Source organism: Centruroides vittatus, unplaced genomic scaffold (genome assembly GCF_030686945.1).
Source record: "Centruroides vittatus isolate TY-2023 unplaced genomic scaffold, ASM3068694v2 contig_1427, whole genome shotgun sequence".
Taxonomy (NCBI): Eukaryota; Metazoa; Arthropoda; class Arachnida; order Scorpiones; family Buthidae; genus Centruroides; species Centruroides vittatus.
The window spans coordinates 1,183,496-1,203,070 of record NW_027120893.1 but is presented as its reverse complement, the minus strand read 5'-3'; the positions used below and the strand labels follow the sequence as shown (position 1 = coordinate 1,203,070).

The 19,575-nt window shown below is 35.5% G+C and overlaps 1 protein-coding gene across 2 annotated transcripts in view; it reads right to left on the bottom strand.

Moving 5' to 3' along the window:
- Positions 1 to 19,575, bottom strand: part of LOC136968285 (tetratricopeptide repeat protein 39B-like) — a 101,464-nt gene that overhangs the window by 16,034 nt on the left and 65,855 nt on the right. For both annotated transcript variants that reach the window (XM_067262285.1, XM_067262286.1), the window contains 3 exons: positions 17,920 to 17,979; positions 17,745 to 17,836; positions 867 to 1,028 (listed from right to left, as the gene is read on the bottom strand). In XM_067262285.1, coding sequence (XP_067118386.1) covers positions 867 to 1,028; positions 17,745 to 17,836; positions 17,920 to 17,979 — 314 coding nt within the window. The remainder of the gene's footprint in view (positions 1 to 866; positions 1,029 to 17,744; positions 17,837 to 17,919; positions 17,980 to 19,575) is intronic.

The window sequence follows — 19,575 nt, the reverse complement described above, 5'->3', positions numbered from 1 at the left end:
TGCGGCCTTCCTGTATACCATTGTGTGCAACCCGTTACTCTCTACTTGTATGCCTATGTCCAGAAAGTGCACTGCTCTATCGCTATGTTGTTCCATCTCTATAGTAAGGCCGTAACTGTTGTTATTCATCTGTTGTATGAATGAAACGATGTCCGTGTCTTTCCTCCATAATATTAAGACGTCATCCACATATCTTCTATACATCAAGATGCTCTGGCTGAACCTTGGTATTACCCTCTCCTCCAATTTTCTCACGACCAATTCACAAATGTCACCCGATACAGCACTGCCCATGGGTATTCCCTTACTTTGTGCGTACGTGGTTCCTCCGAATTGAAACAATGATCCATAGCAGATTAAATGGACTAGCTCTAACACTTGATCATGCAGTTTACTATCATTCACTTGCTGGAGTAAAAAGTCCCTAATAGCACAAAAACACGGTGGTAATTCGATGGAAGGGTAAAGTGCACGGAAATCCAATACCGAGATACGTTCTGGACGGTCTGAATTCTTGATTTCCTCTACCAATTCCGCTGCACTTGTTACTGAATACTGGTATCCTTGTAAATGGGGTGTAAGAAGGTTATGCATAGCCGTCTCTATCTTACAAGTGGGAGCCGCTGATTTATCCACCACTGGTCTGAGTTGATTCCCTTGCTTGTGCACCTTTGCAAATGCAAATAGTTTGGGCGTATTCAAGGCGTCTACTATGATATCCTTCATACCTAGCCTTACCGCTAGTTTATAAATTTAGTAATAAAGTTTATAAATTTATAAAAACTTTAATTATGAATATACCGTAAAATCTTTAAAATAATCAATTTTATAAATTATACAATTAAATTAAGAAATAATATATTTACTCCATTAGCATCACAATTTCATCCCTGAGATCCTCATTTCCAGCCATCATGATCATATATTTTACAGATGCTTCAACATATGTATAAATTGCAGGTGACCAACGGCAATGCATTCTTAATACCTGAATGCATTTAGCTGCTTCTTCCCAATCACATTTAAAACTAATTAAAAATATATTAAAATCATTGTTAAAGTGTTATTTTAAGATATATATTATTGTTGAAATTTAATAACTATTAATAATTTAATATAATTATAATAATTGAACTGTGTCCCAAACTTTAAACGTGAGATCAACCAAAAAAATATCATAAAAATTAACCTACATCAGGCATTGCTAACAAGTCAATTGCATCAACGTTTTCAGTTAATTGTGTATAATATGACCTGTTAGACTGCCTAAAACAACTTTCACAGAAATATAAATTCTATATTTCTACCATGATATATATTAACTATTGTTACAGGTTGTTAGTGCTATATGAAATTGTATGATGAGAAACAAATATGAGTTTCCAACAGTGAAAAAGAGTACATAAATATACTAAATAAGAACCCTTAGGAAATGGAACAAGTTCTTTGTGTCAATGATCATAACTATATATTGTTGTTATTTTAGAAATTGTTTTAATGTGCACTAAACAATCAGTTACTAAAGGAAAGAAATGACATATCAAAGACAATTAACTCACCTTAAAATGAACACAGATACAGCAAATTTTGCTGTTGCCCTGGCAAAATGCTATTGTCACAATGTTAATTTTCCTGTGATAAAGTGAACAAAAATTTTACCAGAATTCATTAAATCAAATTGTAAATTATTTTCACAATCCCTAAGAAATAACCCTGTTTCAAATAATTTTATTATTTGTGTAGAAAAGTATAAAAAGCAAAGTGGTACTGTAATAAAAGTTCTATTTTCAGCAGAATAAATTTTCTCCTCCTAGTAAGCAAAGAAGGGTTCACCCGTAATTGAGCAATTCAAATATCTGATTTTAGCGAACCATTCTACCACACTCAGAAAATAGCAGTTAAAGTTTAAGGACATCCACCCCTTTAAATGGATGCAGTCCCATGCAAACACATGCTAGTTTGCATATCAGGAGGTTTGGCTGCTTTTTTTTACTGTTTTGACACCAAAAAATAATTTACTTTCTCAAAACAATGATCAACAGAAAAAAATCACGGATTTCTTTTAGCTTTGTTCTGTTTAACCATTCTGATATATTGCTCCACAGGTAAATGGCAAATATCATCTCATTTAGTTTGATTTGAAAATCATTTAGATCACTAATTTATTTTTGTAGATAAATGTAATTTTATTTAACTTTATTTAGTAAATTAGTTCAAAATATTATAATTTAAAGATTTTGATTGCCTATTAATCCTTAATTTTTTAAATTATACAACCTTCACCTTGACCCTGAAAATCATTAATACAAATTTTCTATGAAGTGAACTTACTACTATTTCTCTAGTGATTCATATTAATGCAAGTTGACTGTAGTTCATTTTTATTTTTGTTCTTTGTAAATAAAGTGCTGCACTATTTTTTAAAAGTGTACTCTCTTCTTAAATTAGTTTATTTTGAAATATAGTGGATCAACATCAAAATTGAAGTAAATATGTTAAATATTACACCAATAAAATAATTTGTATGAACTCCGGTTGAATTTTTTACATTATGCTATTTTAGAACTGTGAGAGTCATGCGATAAGTGCAATAGTCCACGAAAGGCAGTACGCGAATAAATAACAACAATTGAAGCGTGCAATGCCATAAGGTTGTAAATGCCATTTTTCTCAAAATTCGTTTTATTGAAGAAATGAATTTTAAATGCAATGTTTTTTCCTACAAAAAAATATTGTGGCGATTGTGGCGCTCTAAGTGGCTATATTTTGAAGATGACATTATGTGCAAGCCATAACATTTTAAGTGCCAAAGCGCAAGCCACGTGACTTTTGGCGCATAAAATGTTACGGTTTACTTTTACATCATTTTGTTATTCCAATTTGTAACGCAGTGAGTTTTTTACGAGTGAAATGAATTCCTTAAAGTATGAAATACCTAAAAGAAGAAAGAAATGTGCAGAAAAATGGAAGAAGAACATTCGAAAGAAACAAAAAAATAGTGGCTTAGAGTACATTTCTCCCATATCACAGAAAGTTAATCCGAGAAAGGATCCACCAACAGGGGTAAGTAAAAGACTTAATACTTCAAAAATATAGACGTAGATTTGAGATTTGCAAGATATGGATAGTTATTGTGTCTATTCATGGGTGAACAACTTGTATATGACTGTTTCCAACAAGTTTGTCAAACTTTTTGTTTACGTTACAGGTGACATGCAAGTGTTCCTTCGCTTGCAAAAACGTAACGTTGGCTTACCGTCAGGAACTCTTCCAACAATTTTATGAACTGGCTGACTACAATAAGCAACAGAGTTATCTTCAAAGACTTGTTCATCCCCAGATGATAAAAAGGAGACGATATGGGAAGTACCACCATCCTTCTGGAAGTAGAAGGCAACACTCTTTCAGTTATCATTTGCTTCTTCCCGGTGGAAGTGAAATAAGAGTTTGTCTTAAGACTTTGTGTAATACATTCGGGGTTACTGCAAGAAGAATTCAGTTGATTAGAGAAAAGATTTTGGAAGGAAAAATGGATGCTACTGATCAAAGAGGAGGCCAGCGAAAATGTACTGAAAAGCAGTTGTGGACGGAAAAAATAATTGAGCACATTAAGAGTTTTCCAAGTGAAGAAAGTCATTATGCTCGAGCCAAAAGTACAGATAAAATGTACTTATCACTTGATCTCAATGTTAGCAGAATGTATAGAGCCTTCCTTGAGAAATATTGTCAACAGTATGCTGGGAGCAAAGCCCCAGTTACTCGACAATGGTACAATGAAATTTTCCTGACCAAATTCAATCTGTCTTTTCAAAGACCTCGCATGGACACTTGCTCAACTTGTGACCGCCTTGATGTACGAATAAAAGCTGGTGATGCATCAGCAAAAACAGAACTGGAATTACATCATTACAGAGCTGAAGTAACCACAAAAGACATGTCTGATGACACAAAAAAATGCTAAAACCTCAGATTCGTATGTTATATCTTTTGACTTGCAGCAGCAAATGTATATACCACAATTAACACACACTGAAATGTATTATGCTCAACAATTGGCATGCTACAACCTTGGAATTCACGATTCAATTAAAGAGAAAGGATGCATGTGTTTGTGGAGTGAGAATTTTGGAGGAAGAGGGTCTTTGGAAATATCATCCTGTATATACCATTATATTACTACTGAGGCTGCTATTGGTGACCGAAAAAAGCTGACTTTGTGGACAGACAATGGTGTTGGTCAAAACAAAAATCAATACGTGATAGCCATGTATCTGGTGTTATAGGCCAATAATGTATTTTCAGAAATAACACACAAATACCCTGTAAAGGGTCACACATTTCTCAGCTGTGATCGAGACTTTGCTCTAATTGAAAAACGGAGGAAAAAATGCAAAGCCTACACACTAAAGAATCTTGTGGACATCATTAAAAGTGCAGGGACCAAAAACCCTTTTACCTGCATCGTATTTGAGAAATTTCATGACTTTAAATCGATTGCCCACGCATTTTTGAATACAAAAGACCTGGGAATCTCAACAGCATCCCAAATTAGACTCTCATCAAATAACTTTGGTAAAGTTATAATTGCTAAAGATGGAGGTAAAGCAGCAAGATGGTGCACTGGGCTTAATGTGCTGAAAGATGGAGTTAGCATTGATGATTTCAAAAATCTTCCACTTCCTCTTGCTCGCTCCCATTTTGGGATTCCTCAAAAGAAGAAACCTGACATTGGTAAAATGATACCATTTTTAAATCCAATAGCACAAACCTATTTCAAGGAGATGCTAGCAGAACCAGATAACTAAATGCCAGTTTATTAATAGTTAACCTGTCACTTTATTATTTGATATTTCAAAATGATATTTGGACTTCCATTAATCTTTCAAATTTGAAGTTTTTAAATACGTTTTAACTTTTATTACACTAAATTAATACCTTATTGATAAAGATTACAGCCCAGTTCAAGTCATTAATAGATTATTGTCAGTTTTTAATGTTAAAATTGATATTGAATTTGTAAATTGTGTTTAATAATTTAAATGTAAGTTTTTGATATTCAAAACTGTTTTTCAGCTGTAGAAACATTAATTTTATGACTGCAATCGTTTTTGGCATTTACAACTTTATGCACTTGCACAATTTTGGCATTTACAACGTTATGGCTCTAACCCTGTTTTTAAACTTTTTTTGTTTCCTTACTATTATTCGTAGGTGTTTGAAATTAAACCCAATGTTTTATTCCAAACTATAAATTGTTAAAATAATTTTTCTAGCATTTGATTAAAGTTTGTTCATTAGAAAAAGTGTTTTTTCTCTCTCCTGAAAAATTTGTTTTTTGGCATTTACAACCTTATGGCATTGCACGCTTCAATTATTTATTTTTCACGTAATTAGTAATACACAGGATTATTTTCGGATTCCAACTCTGAGCGTTATAAAATGTCCAAAATCGGAGCAAGGAGTCAAGTAAATACAAATCAAGGGAACCCGTTCATGACAAATAAGTAAAAGACAGACTTGTAATCTTTTAACTAATACTTACACTAAATTATAAACTAAAAGAGGAAAGAAAGGTTAACAAAAAAGGTTTTAGTATGATAGAAGAATAGGTTATAAAGAATACCCGGGTTTTTTGTCTGGTCTTGATGCTCTTCTGGTGGGGAACCACTATAAATCTTTAACTGAATCTCTTCAATGATCTTCCTTATACAATGGATGTTCGTATCTCTCGCCTCATGTTAACAGGGTCCTTTCTCTCTTCAGTATGTTAATATATTTATAACTGGTAACATACAGACTAATGACCAAGGGCGGATCCTTCTCTTTGTCTCCCTTTGTCCTTCTAGATGACTAGCAGGAGCGTACCTTTCACACATCTGCCTTCACCAAGAGTCCGACCCAAGAATGTCCCTTCTTATCTGTTACAGTAGCCTCAGGGCCTTCACTTCCCATTGTTAATGTGGTTCTTAGAAAGGGTTACCCCACCCACAGGAAAGGAATATTAGTCAAAAATTCGAGAAAAAAAAAGGGGAGAACACAGAAGAGAGAAAACTTTAAACTTATATCTAAAATATATTGTAGTGCTCCGGCTACTATGGTTACTCTAAGCCAGGCATGTCAAACACGTGGCCCGTGGGCCGCATGCGGTCTGCCGAGACTTTAAAAAATTTTTAAATATCATGCTATGACACTCAAAGTTGGAAAGTTTGAACTTTTTTGAACTGTACGATTTCTGCCCTTTTTGTGTTTGTTCGTTCCATATTTCGTCCAACCAATTCAAATTGGTCGACGCTACAAAAGACAGTTGGATAACGGTTGAATCTACAAACGATGATTGCTCAGCAAACATCCTACAAAAGCGGACGTTGTGGAAGACTGCTACGTGCTGATTGGTCCATCAGCAATTGCTACAATCAATATAAAAGAAAAGGTTTTGGCGCAAAAGTCAAGTTTTTGCTGGAACTTCAAGGCAGATGTTTGTGTGCTCTACCATAAGGAGTTTCATCTACTATTGCCGTGACGAGTGATGGGAGGAGTGTTCTGAGTAACTGTATCTGAAGTACACGTCGCAAGGTGTCTTCTCGACGGATCTGTTCAGGAATAGTGACTTTTGGAACTTTGACTGTTTGTGTGAATCTACTTTGTAAACATCATAATTTTTGTGATTTGTAAATCTCGTAAACCTTGTAAGTTCATGTAACGTCAAATAGTTGTCATAAATTTTTTGTTTAATTTGAAAAGAGGTATTTCAAATTTGACTAACTTCAAGAACAATGAGTAAGAAAAGATCAATTGAAGAGGAACATCGTAATTTTCAAGAAAAATGGGAACTGCAATATTTTTATATCCAAAACAAGAATAAAATATTATGCTTGATATGTAAAAACTTTATTTCCGTTCCTAAGGAATATAATCTTAAAAGGCACTATGACAGAAATCATAAAAGAAACTATGACCAATACATTGCAAAACTTTGTGAAGACAAATTGTCAGAATTGAAATCACTTCTTCAAAAACAACAAAATGTATTCACTAAATCTGTTGAAGACAATACAGCTGCTGTAAAAGTTAGTTATATATTATCACATTTAATCACAAGCAGATCGAAACCATTTACTGAAAGGGAATTTATTAGTCAATGCTTAATTAAAGCGGTGAAAGTATTATGTCCAGCACAAATAAAAAAATTTAAAACTAAGTTTAAGTCAAAATACTGTAGCTAGCAGAGTTGATGAAATAGCCGATAATTTGAGAAATCAGCATAATTCAACAATATCAACATTTCAAGCCTACTCTATTGCAATTGATGAAAGTACAGATATTCAAAATATCGCTCAGCTGGCCATTTTTATTCGCGGATGCAATGTTAATTTAAAAATAAATGAAGAACTTTTGGAAATCATTCCTATGCATAATACAACCACTGGAGCTGATATTTTTGATGCACTTATGGAAGTTTTGAAGAAGTATAAGTTACCGTTGGAAAAGTTGGTTTGTCCTGCAACTGATGGTGCACCTACCATGACCAGTATTACTAAAGGAGTTGTTGCAAGATTAAAAGAAACATGCAAACAGCGTAGTAATAATAATTTTAAACATTTTCATTGTATTATTCACCAGCAAGTACTGTGCTCCAAAGTTTTAAATATTGGACATGTTTTAAAAATAGTCACCAAAATTGTAAATTATATTCGAGCACGTGGACTTAATAATCATCAATTTGCTTCATTTCTGGAAGATATAGAATGTGAATACACCAATCTACCATATTATATGGAAGTTTGTTGGCTTTTGAGTCATAAAGTGCTAAAACGATTTTTCAAATTGCCGGACGAAATCATAATTTTCTTGGAAACAAAATATTATGAATGTGCTGAATTAAAAGATGGACAATGGATAACGGACCTGGCTTTCTCAGCTGACATTACAAGTCATCTTAATCAACTTAATCTTAAGCTTTGAGGCAAAAATCATGTTGTTACAATGCTATTTGATAATATAAATGCTAAGGAGGCCGCTAGGTGTCGGATGTGCTAAGCAGTGTTGTATATGTGCTCCGAGTTTGACAGCGATTTTTTTTAAATAAAAGTGTATTATAGTGGTGTAAAATATATCACTGGAATCAGGAAGACAAGTGCTATTTGTGGGTATCGTTATTTTTCTAATTGGTGGACTTTTGTTCGTGTTATTGTAGCCCAAAATTTAGGACTTGGGCTCCATCTCCCACATGCTCGGCTCGTACTTCATTCCTTTGTCAGCGGTTATACATTCTATGAGGTGGTATTATAGTTATAAATATAATTATATTACTGGCGAGTTAGTTATTAACTGCAGAAACACGATTCGGATTTCTTGGCGCAGAGGCCAATGTGCACTTTTTCACTCTGAACAAAGGGCTTTGTTTCCCACCACGGAGAACAAGTTTGACTGTCGACCAGTTTCACCGGGAGACTTCAGCCAACCCTTCGTCAACGGAGCATCAAGGACCCTCTACAGGACAGATACCTCCAGAATTACAGGGCAACTTTTGCAGTGAGTACTCCTGCTCTTTTGTTCAAAGAACTTTGGTTTCCATCTTGCCGGTATTTTTGGTGTCGGTCGCGTACCAGTGTGTCGGCCAAGCACTTTCAAATTTTATCATGCAACTGCTGTAGTTGGGGAAATAGCCCCATACCGTGTTTGTTCTTGCAATTATGTCTTCAGACAACTCTTCCAACGCCACTGACCTCCAAATGGCTGCATTCGCAGTATTGAATGAAATCAAGGGATACTTGGCGAATAACAAGGATGCCAAAATTGGCAAGCAACAACACCCAAAATACATCATCAGTAGAGTTGAGCACATTATAGACATTTTTACTAGTCACTCTCCCACTCAAAAACTTCAAGAAATTTCTGCGAAGTTAGATCAGTTAATAGAAGGCAAGCAAGGTGGAAGTATCTTGGAAAAACAGAATGAAATAATAGAAAAACTTAATAACATAGGGAAAACAAAAGCACTCGCCTTCACCCAACCTCTGTACAGCACCATGTTAAAATCAGGAACAAATGTCAACATTCCTCACAAAAAGCCACAAGCACAGCGAGCTGTTTCCAACAATGTTCTCCTCGTCTACAGTAAGGAAGAAAACGGAAACAGCAAAAACCTGAGAAAACTGCTTCAAAAGGAAATACAACCCGCTGCTCTTAAAATAGGTGTTGAGAAGATTAGAAAGATTGCTGGAGGAGGTGTGGCCATCGACCTAGAAAAGCAAGAAGACATTACTCACCGGGAGAATAGCATCAAAGAAAAACTTCCCGATGTAACGACAAGGCTTCCCAGGAAAAGGAAACCACATCTGATTATGTATTTGGTCCCTGAACTAGAAACACACGAAAGTCTAATAAAATGCATGTATGAACAAAATGACCTCATCAGGGAAACATTCACTGAAGAGGAATTTAATGATCAGCTACGTGTTAAATTCTCAACTGGGAAAAGGGATGAAAAATTTAAAAACCGGGCCAAACAGGGATAAGAAACCTGAATGTTGCAACTGCGTATGGGAAAAGCTTACTGCCACTGATCATAATGCAAGGAACAGCTCCTGCCCTATATATCAAAAAACTAAACTGAACACTATTTCCCGTACTGACTATAGATCAGAATAGCCAACAACAAATCTGTTTTCTACAAGTCAATCTGGGCAGAGGCATAGACACCACTTCCCTTTTATCTGCCAATATTCACAAATATGACTTTGTACTCATTCAGGAGCCTTATTGCCAGAAAAACATTCCAGCTTGTCTCACTACTTGTACAACTATTGTTAAAGGCACTATGGATTATCCCTGGGCCATAACGGTTGTGAACAACAAGAACTTTCCGGTTTTGCTTCATAAGCAACATAGTAATGAACACATCGTCTGTATTGAAACAACTATTAACAACAGCAGCATTATTATCATCAATGTGTACTGTCCGTATAATAATAACATTCATAATTTCCTTGACCACCTCCAAAATATCATTAATAGCCTTAACAACAACAACCTCCTCCTTGTCGGAGAGATTTTAATTCACTCTCTCCTGCCTGGGGGAGAGCTGCAGGATGACAGAGGGGCCATTTTGGAGGACTTTTTCGCCATTAATAGCCTAATCCTTATTAACAACCCTCTATCCCCACCAACGTTCCGTAGCTCAAGAGGGTGCAGCTGGATAGATATCATAGTTGCCTCTCTACAGTGTTTCCCCCTTGTCACAAGCTGGAAGGTTTTACAAGAGGATTCGCTTAGCGAACACGCCTACTTGCACTTCTAGATAAACCATGCAAACAACAGTAGAAACTCTGACCTCACACCAAGGTATAACTTATCGCGTGCCGACTGGAAAGGCCTTACCCACTACCTTCGCCCTAAGCTCACCACTCTCCACCCCAGGGACTTCGATGACGCCTGCAGCTATATTAACTACATTATTGAAAACATCAACACTGCGTGCAACCTCTACATTCCTCGCTCCACCCTTCATCACAGGGCTGTTCCCTGGTGGCATTCTAAACTCTCCTACATGCATAGTAATAACAGGCACCTCAGAAAGAAGTATCAAAACTGTCGTAATGAACCCCAACGCAGTCTCCTCAAAGAACAGTACCTGGAATATCAGAAGATCTACAAAAAAGAGATTAAAAATGCAAATGTCACCTCCTGGAGGAATTATTGTACTGCAGCCTCTAGCAATCCCTGGAGTTACATTACCAGGCTCTGTACAGGAAGACTAAAAAGGAGCCAGCACCTGAAAACTACTAACAATAACAATATCTTTGAAGTCATCACGAGACACAACTGAACGCCTTCTGTCTCGATGACAACCCCGTGGAGGATGACACGTGGCAGCAAGATATTAGGAATGCAGACTACTATGACATTAACCCCAACATCCCTCCTTTCAATCATCATGAGGTGGATATTATATTTAATGATCTTCCAGCCATGAAAGTGCCTGGCCTAGATGACATTTCAACAAAACTGGCTAAGAAGCTCTGGGACCTGTTCCCTTTTGAATTACTGCATATGTACAACACTTGTCTTATACACGGCATCATTCCAGATGTCTGGAAAGTTGCCAAGCTGGTCCCCATCCCAAAGCCTGGATCTATCACCTGTAGGCCAATTTCGCTTCTCCCTATCTTGGGGAAGGTGCTGGAGAAGTTAATTGCCACAAGGCTAACCTGGCACTTGGAAGTCACCCACCAGCTTCACCAGGCACAGTTCGGGTTCAGGCACCAAAAATCTTCAAATGACGCCATCAACGCTGTCACTTCTACCATCCGCCAACTACTCTGCCAGCACAAATATGTCCTAGGCATTAGTCTAGACATAGAGAAGACTTTCAACAGTATCTGGTGGCCCTTAATCCTAAAGGGACTCAGTGAGTATGTCTGCCCCACAAACCTTTTTAAGCTTATATGGCACTACCTAAATAACTGGAAAGCCATCCTCCAGGTCAGTAACATTTCTCAGCAAAAAACTGTTGTTAGAGGTTGCCTGCAGGGCTCTGTACGTGGCCCCCTTTTGTGGAATGTCACATTCAATAATTTTCTGAACTCCAGTTTTGGACAGGACTCACTCACCACATATGCGGATGATGTTATGGTCTTGGTTGGTGGCTCGACCAGAGCTGACCTGGAAAGGAAGGCCACTAATATCCTGCATAATATACATCACTGGGGCATTCGTCACAAACTACACTTCAACCCGCACAAAACTAAGGGCATTATATTCACAAATCCCCACAAGCCCAACCTCTATAAAAGGATCCCTACCATAAAAATGGATGGCCACTCTATAAAAATCAAGAAGACATTAGAAGTACCTGGGGGTCACTCTTGACTACCATCTTTCCTGGGAACAACATATTAGACACACCTGTGACAGAGTCAGTCTTATTTTTCATTCTTTCTCCAGAGTGGCCAAGAACAGCTGGGGCTTAACTTTGGAAGCCATGGGCATAATTTATGATACTATCTTCGTCCCCATCATTACCTCTGGCTGTGGAACCTGAGGGAATGCTGTCACCAAATCCCACCCTCACCGGAAACTTATCTCTGCTCAGAGGACTGCCCTACTACACATTGCAAAGGCTTACCACACTACTTCCAATATCAGCCTCCAGGTCATATGCAAGAGGCCACCGATAGACAAGGTCATTAGACTTTATTACGATATTTGGAATATCAAATGGGGCAAGAATATTAACACTAGTAGAGGTGTTATTCAGGCTGATGTGCTCGACATCCCATCAACGTTAGCAATGCACCTTACCCGAACGATATTACCAATTTCTCCCACACTTTCCTCTCTGAGCCTTCTATTAACATCTACACTGATGGCTCCAAGGCTGGTAGTGAGGTGGGATGCAGCTTCATTGTCTATCAGAATGATACTGAGATATTCCAATGTAGGGCGAGGCTGTTTGGCGGCTGCTTGGCGGCTGCTTGGTCTTTCAATCTGAGGTGCTGGCCATCGACTGGTGCTCCACAAATTACCACAATGTAAACATTGCTCTTTACTCTGATAGTAACTCTGCCATCTCCCTCCTCAGTCGTAGGAACATGCACCCCATTGCTAGGAAAATCCAGGAGGCTCTCAAAAAGTTGGATAACTCCATCTGTATTAATTGGGTCCGAGCCCACCAAGGAAACATCGGCAACAAAAGGGCCGACGCCCTTGCTAAATCTGCTGCCACTGATGATACACTTCCTATTGAATATAACAAGCTAAACTTACAGACCATCTAAAAACTTTTGTGGAATGATCTACTCGCCAACTGGCAGCAAGACTGGGACCTAGCCCAAAACATTACTTATCAATTCTTCCCGGACATCTCGGCAATTTACTCCTACAAGTGGATTACCCCGAATTTTCAGCTCACTCACTTCCTATCAAACCACGGCTGATTTAATGTCTACCTAAGACGTTTTGTCAACCCTCAAAATAGTGGCATTTGCCCTACTTGTAACACCCAGGACAGCAGCCTGCACTACATCCTGGACTGCGCAATGCTGGAGCCTGAGAGGGCACTTCTCCGTATCCTGGTAAACCACAAGCAAGGCCACTGGCCTCAGGACCACTATGAATTCTTAAATGACCTAATTAATGATAAAGAAACTTACGACCAATTTATTCTCCTTATCAATCAATACAATAAGAGGACAAACGTCCCTACGCACAACTCTCCTTCAAACTAGCCATCATCTTTCCTACTTGTTCACAGTGTAATTACTGTAATCTATTGTCATCGTCTCTATTTCACTGTACTCGGGTATATTTCTTTTTATGGCATACGGTATTATTCATTGTACTACTGTTATCCTGTCATTGTATGTAAATCTTGGTAACTGCAAACATCACTATGTTCATTTTCTGCCAAGGTTTGGCCCTCCTTTGTATATATGTACATTAACTTAATTGTATCTCTTTATACTGTATTCCTATATTGTCCCATTATTCTGTAAATCCTACCCAACGCGTACATCATTGTATCCTCTGCAATTATGCCTATTCTGTAGAGTAACCAACGTTTCCTCACATTTTTGTACACATTACTAATTATGTATACTTCATCCTTTGTAATAATTTCTGTATTTCTGTTCCAGCTATGCCTAGTGGTGCTGGACATGCATTCTTTTCATGCATTAATAAAATAATTGATTGATTGATTGATTGATTAATATTAACACTTTCAAACAAAAATTATTACTTTGGCGAAAACAAATAGAAAAAGAAAACTTGTCTTACTTTGAAAGCTGTCAATATCTTTGCTTAAATCATCTAAATTAAAACTTACAGAATATGCTCACCAAATTAAATTGTTAGAAACAGAATTTGATCGAAGATTTTCTGATTTTAAAAGCTGTGAATTACAATTTCTTTTTACTTCACCTCTATCCAGGGCCAGATTTACATAAGGACATTTGGGGCTGGTGCCCAGGCCCCCCACAAAACTATGTTTAAACATAATTTTTCTATTACTGCGACAGCCTAGTGTGGCCTAATCATGAGGGCCACAGGCAAAGAAAACCAAACCCGGGAAAAAAACCTATAAAACATCGAAAAATTTCAGGAAAAAATTATACATACGTATTTTTCAATTAAATTAAAATAATTAGTTTTACACAATAAAATATATGTATGTTTACAATAACCTTATTTTTAAATAATTTACAACTTCCTAGTTGAAAAGTAACAGTATTTTGTGTAAATTTTCTAAATCATCAAATTTGCCTACTCTTAAAGGGGGCCCCACCGAATTTGTGCCCAGGGCCCCTAGATTGGTAAATCCGGCTCTGCCTCTATCTATCAATATTGAAACTGTTGATGAAAACTTATAAATGGAATTCATTTAAATCCAATGTGATAATTTGCTGAAGCAAAAATACATGAAAGTTGGAATTCCAGATTTTTATACATATTTATCTGTAGATCGATTTCCTAAAATGTTATCGTTTGTTACCTGTATACTGGCTATGTTCAGAAGCACTTATTTATGCGAGCAACTATTTTCTTTAATAAAAAATAACAAAAATTCAGAAAGGTCAAGGTTAACTGATCAACATTTATCATCAATTTTAAAAATTGCATCAGCTGAATATATTAAACCAAATTTTGATGACTTGCTTTGTGAAAAACGTTGTCAAATATCTTCTAAAAAGTAATATTAAACTGTGATTTTGTTTACTTCTTATTATAACTTTTATTTTTGTTTTTTTATAAAAAATATAAAATATTTTTAGTTTAAGTTTAAAAAATAATATGAAATATAAAATGTCTATGTACGTATAATATACAATACATTAAGTCTAATAAATACATAATATAATCAATCTAAAAATCATATTTTATTAATTTTTTGAACATTGAAAACATGCAGCCCCCAACTTATACAAAATAGATCATGTGGCCCGTAATATCATATGAGTTTGACATGCCTGCTCTAAGCTGAAGAAAAGCACTGAGATCGGCGTTATACTTAGTATGTCCTTTTTTTCGCAAGCACTTTCGATGCACGTATGGACGTCGTCATCAGGCAAAAACGAAACTTTGTGAAAAAATTGAATGGAAAATAATCCGACAAAGAACAGAACGCTTAATAATTTGAATTAAAACTTCTTTCCAAACTGTTAGGAACACGCATCAAATCTTCAAAAATGTTCGAACTTGAATGAACTGCAAGCTCCGTGATGGGCAAAGCAGCACATGCGTGGATTCAAGCTCACGCTACACATATGCTGTGGGATGTTTATCGTTGTTAAACCGCTTGTACAGCGTGACCCATACACTGGGTAGGTCAAGTGTGGGAGAGTTGCATGCCTCCAAGATGGTAGTTAGCAGAGACTCCCATATAAAAACGATTTTCTGATTATTACATTTCTTTAGCATAATTGCCTGGGACCGTAGTGGGTTGTAACCCTGCTCTAGCACCTTTCTGTAGCTCTATAGTGTGTCTTCCCCTCATAACATCTTCTTGGTGCTCCGTAAGCCGGCTGGCAAGCATTCTAGTAGTGGCTCCGATATAGTGTGTGTTTTCTTCCGTATAACGTCGATCTCAGTGCTTTTCTTCAGCTTAGAATACAATATTTGGCGTGGGAAATACCCTATTGGTCTACTATGGTTACTTTAATTGTATTAAGTTTTTAAAATTATGTAATCGCGTTCTTTTTATTAAAGAATATTGTATCAGTTTTTTTTTTGTTATTTGTTATGCATAATGTTGTGCATTCTGTATCACCTTTTGGGGTCACAGCAATCGTAACTGTGGATTGGTCAAGAGAGGATCGCGTGAGTGGAGAAGTTCCCGGATGGCGTGAATTATAAAAGCACATGCCCCACATGGCAGAGGACTTTTTTTTTTGGAATTCATCTCCAGACTGGACCGGACTCTCAAGCCCCCTACCTGAACGGAAAAGTGAGAGGAAAACCATTGCGATGATACGATAGAAGAATTAGGATATTGGACCACTGTGCGTAAAGGACAATCCAAACCCAACAAGTAGGATTTTATTTCTATTGATGAGTAACTTAAGTTAGAATATACTTAAGTATCAGGTTTAGAGACATTTATTTCATCGATTCTGCAGTTTATTTATTTGTTTGTTAAAAGAAGTGACAACCACATGTTGGTTAACAAAGGACTTCGAACTCCGCTAAATAATTGTATTAAGAGAATGCAACAACCTGGTATACCAACTTGGCATAGTATTAATATTAGTATCTGACTTAGAATTGCCTATGTAATTAGTGGATAAGATCAAGATTACTGTAGAACTGATAAGAACATCGTTTGGGACTTTTAGCTGTTTTGTCACTTTAATATTATTAAATTTAATTCCATCTATATATGTCTTTTGTTTTGTAAAGTCCTCAATTCATACCCCACAAATAGACCGGATATACTTCGATATACCTAAGTCACTACAATATACAGTAATATGGCGTATCGCCACAGAACAAAGTTAAAAAATCATTTTAATTCTAGTAGTTTTATTGAAAATTTTTATCTATATTCATAAATATGTGCAACTATTGTGCAATTATTGGATAAGATTACATTCAGAAGTTCATCTAAGATCTGATTTTATTTTTAAATTTTTTACAGAATGAAAATATCTTTTCCATTGCATTAGAAATGAAAAAAATGGAAATATATAAAAGTAAAATGGAAAATCATTGCCTAAATGCCAAGGATGCTAATGCTCTTCCAACGGCATGGAAGTACAGTACATGATAGAAAAAAGCATGGGGATTAAAAACCCTTAAAACTTGTAGTAGTTATATTTAGCCATGTTTATTGTGTTTATTTATTTTTGTTATTTTATTTTATTTTTGCTGTTATTTATTTATTGTATTTATTTATTTTTCATTTATTTAATATGCACAATTATTGTAAATCTTTTAAATTTAAAATGAAGCGTATTCAAAACACATTGCGTTCCATTTTGAAACAGTAATCGTAAGCCTGAAGATGGCCTATAATAAGTAGGTTGAAAATATTTGAGAAATAAACTAATTTATGCTTGGCAAAAAATTCAGGTGTATTGATATAATTAGTTACAGTTGCCGAGAAAATGGTGGATAGAATGAAAATATTCTGTCCTCAAGTTGATAATGATGTTACAATATCATTATTTCTTAATTTAACAGTAGTGTGATTCCACTACTTGTTGAATTAATTCATAATAATCAATAGTTTTTATTTATGCTTTAACTGCATTTTATAAACCATAAAATACAGTACACTCAAACCTGTTTTTGTGCGGTCTTTTTTTGTGCGATTTTTTATACGTGCAATGTGTTTTGTGCAATTATTTTTGTGCAGTATACCAATTTGATTGAAATTCATATACCGCACACAAAAAATCACACAAAACAAATCGCACAAATAAAAAATCGCACAAAAAACGACCACACAAAAACAGGTTTGAGTGTATATTAATACTGTATTTTATGGTTTATAAAATGAACTAATGTTTTCATTTACCTTGGGTTATAACCTGATGATAAATACTAAAGTTAATTATTCTTTATTATTGTGAAGAAAAATAGTGTGTTAAAAATTACTATACATTCATTGCTTATTGTGTATCTAACATCATGTACTGATTTGATATTTTTTACTCTTCAAATTATTATTATAAATTTCAACTTTTATATTTTAAAATTTCATTTAAATGTTCAAAAAGTTTTAATCTTAAAATAAAACTTACCAATTGCACCACAATAATTCCCAATAACATAAATAATGGAATTGTTTCCATTCTTGTTGAACACTAATTGATTCTTTAAAAGTTTCAATAGCCTATTAAAATTAGATTGTTTATAACAGTAAATATTAATATATTTACTTGCAGATAATTTTAAACATTTTTTTTACTTACGTACTTCATCAATATTTCCTCGAAGCTGTTTAACACGTCCATAAAAAAATATAAAAAGGGCAGCCTGAAAATAATTGTAAGAATATTTACCTTTGATAGAAATTTTTAAAATTAATTATCCAGAAAGAAATTTAACCTAATAATTTAAATTTGTTATTTCTGACAATTACTTTCATTTCAAAATTTAAAGAACAGTGATGTATGTACATCCCAAAATCTATTATCTAACTGTCAAATTCACTTTACACAATTCATCTGTTCATATAAATAAATCCTGATGACCAAATTAAAGTATCTGTTTAAACTATTTATGAAGAAAATATTGTGCATATAACTAGTCTGAACAATGAACAGTTTTTTGATCTCTTTAATCGAGGTTTCCCAACTTCCTGGATTCTCCAAGAATCAAGATTTCCCAACTCCTGGATTCTCCAAGAATCAAGATTTCCCAACTCCTGGATTCTCCGATTCTTGTTCAACAAGGACTCTGAATTGATAAGTTACAACAACGAAGTGGTAGAACTGGCTAACCTGATATGCTACGAATCTATCTTCAGCTATGATGATCAAACATATAGACAAAAAAGGGGAATTCCAATGGGAAGTCCGATCTCAGAAATACTATGTGAGTTGGTTGTTAGAAAACTGGAGAAAAGAGTTTTATATGACTTCCGAAAAGATATAGTATATTTTAAAAGATATGTGGATGACATCTTTATATTATGGAATAATAACCGTAAGATAAATGAATTCATTGAAAGGATCAATTGTAACAACGAAGGCCTAAAACTGAAATCAGAACAGAAAAGTTCCATAATAATGCATTTTTTAGACATCAACATCCAATTCAAAAAAGGGCATTTATCCACCAGTGTTTATGTTAAACCAACGCATAGTCCACTTTACATCCCTCGCAATCAAATGATCTATATCATTATAAGATGGCAGCATTCCGGGCTCTAATTAGAAGGGCCTTTCTATATTGTGACAATGTTATGGACAGAGGAAAGGAAATTGACAGAATTCTACAAGTAGCCAAAGCCATAGGGTACAAAAAAGACATAATGAGCATAACAAGGGACCCAAAACAAGGTCCTGGTAAAATCACAAAATTCACTTATAACAGAAATGCAAAAAACATTATGAAAGAAATTGCGGACCGCAAAGAGTCAACAATAATTCTAAAAAGAGCCCCGAACCTGTATAAAATTTTAAGAAATGACAAGGATAACATTAGGAAGGAAGAAAAAGATGTGTATAAGAGGTGTGTATAAGATTCCATACGAAAATGCACAGCTGGGAATTAGGAAAGAATATATCTGCATTACAACAAGGAATTTGGGTGTAAGACTCAAGGAGCACAAGTATAACATCAGAAAAAGTTCCAATGCAACGGTACTATCCCAGATGGCTCAGACCCAAGGCTCGGTAGTTAAATGGGACGAAGCGGACATTATCAAACCAGTGAGCTCCCCAACATTAGCAAAGACCGCCAAGAAAATAGCGATTTATAAGAGCAAACTAGAAGAGGAATGTATAAATGCGAGGGGGAAGGCCTACCATCAGCTTGGAGGTATATTGTTAAAAAATCTTCCCGAAACTCATAATTTACATGTTAATTTTTAATGTTCAAAGTAGTATTAGCTGATAGTTATATTTA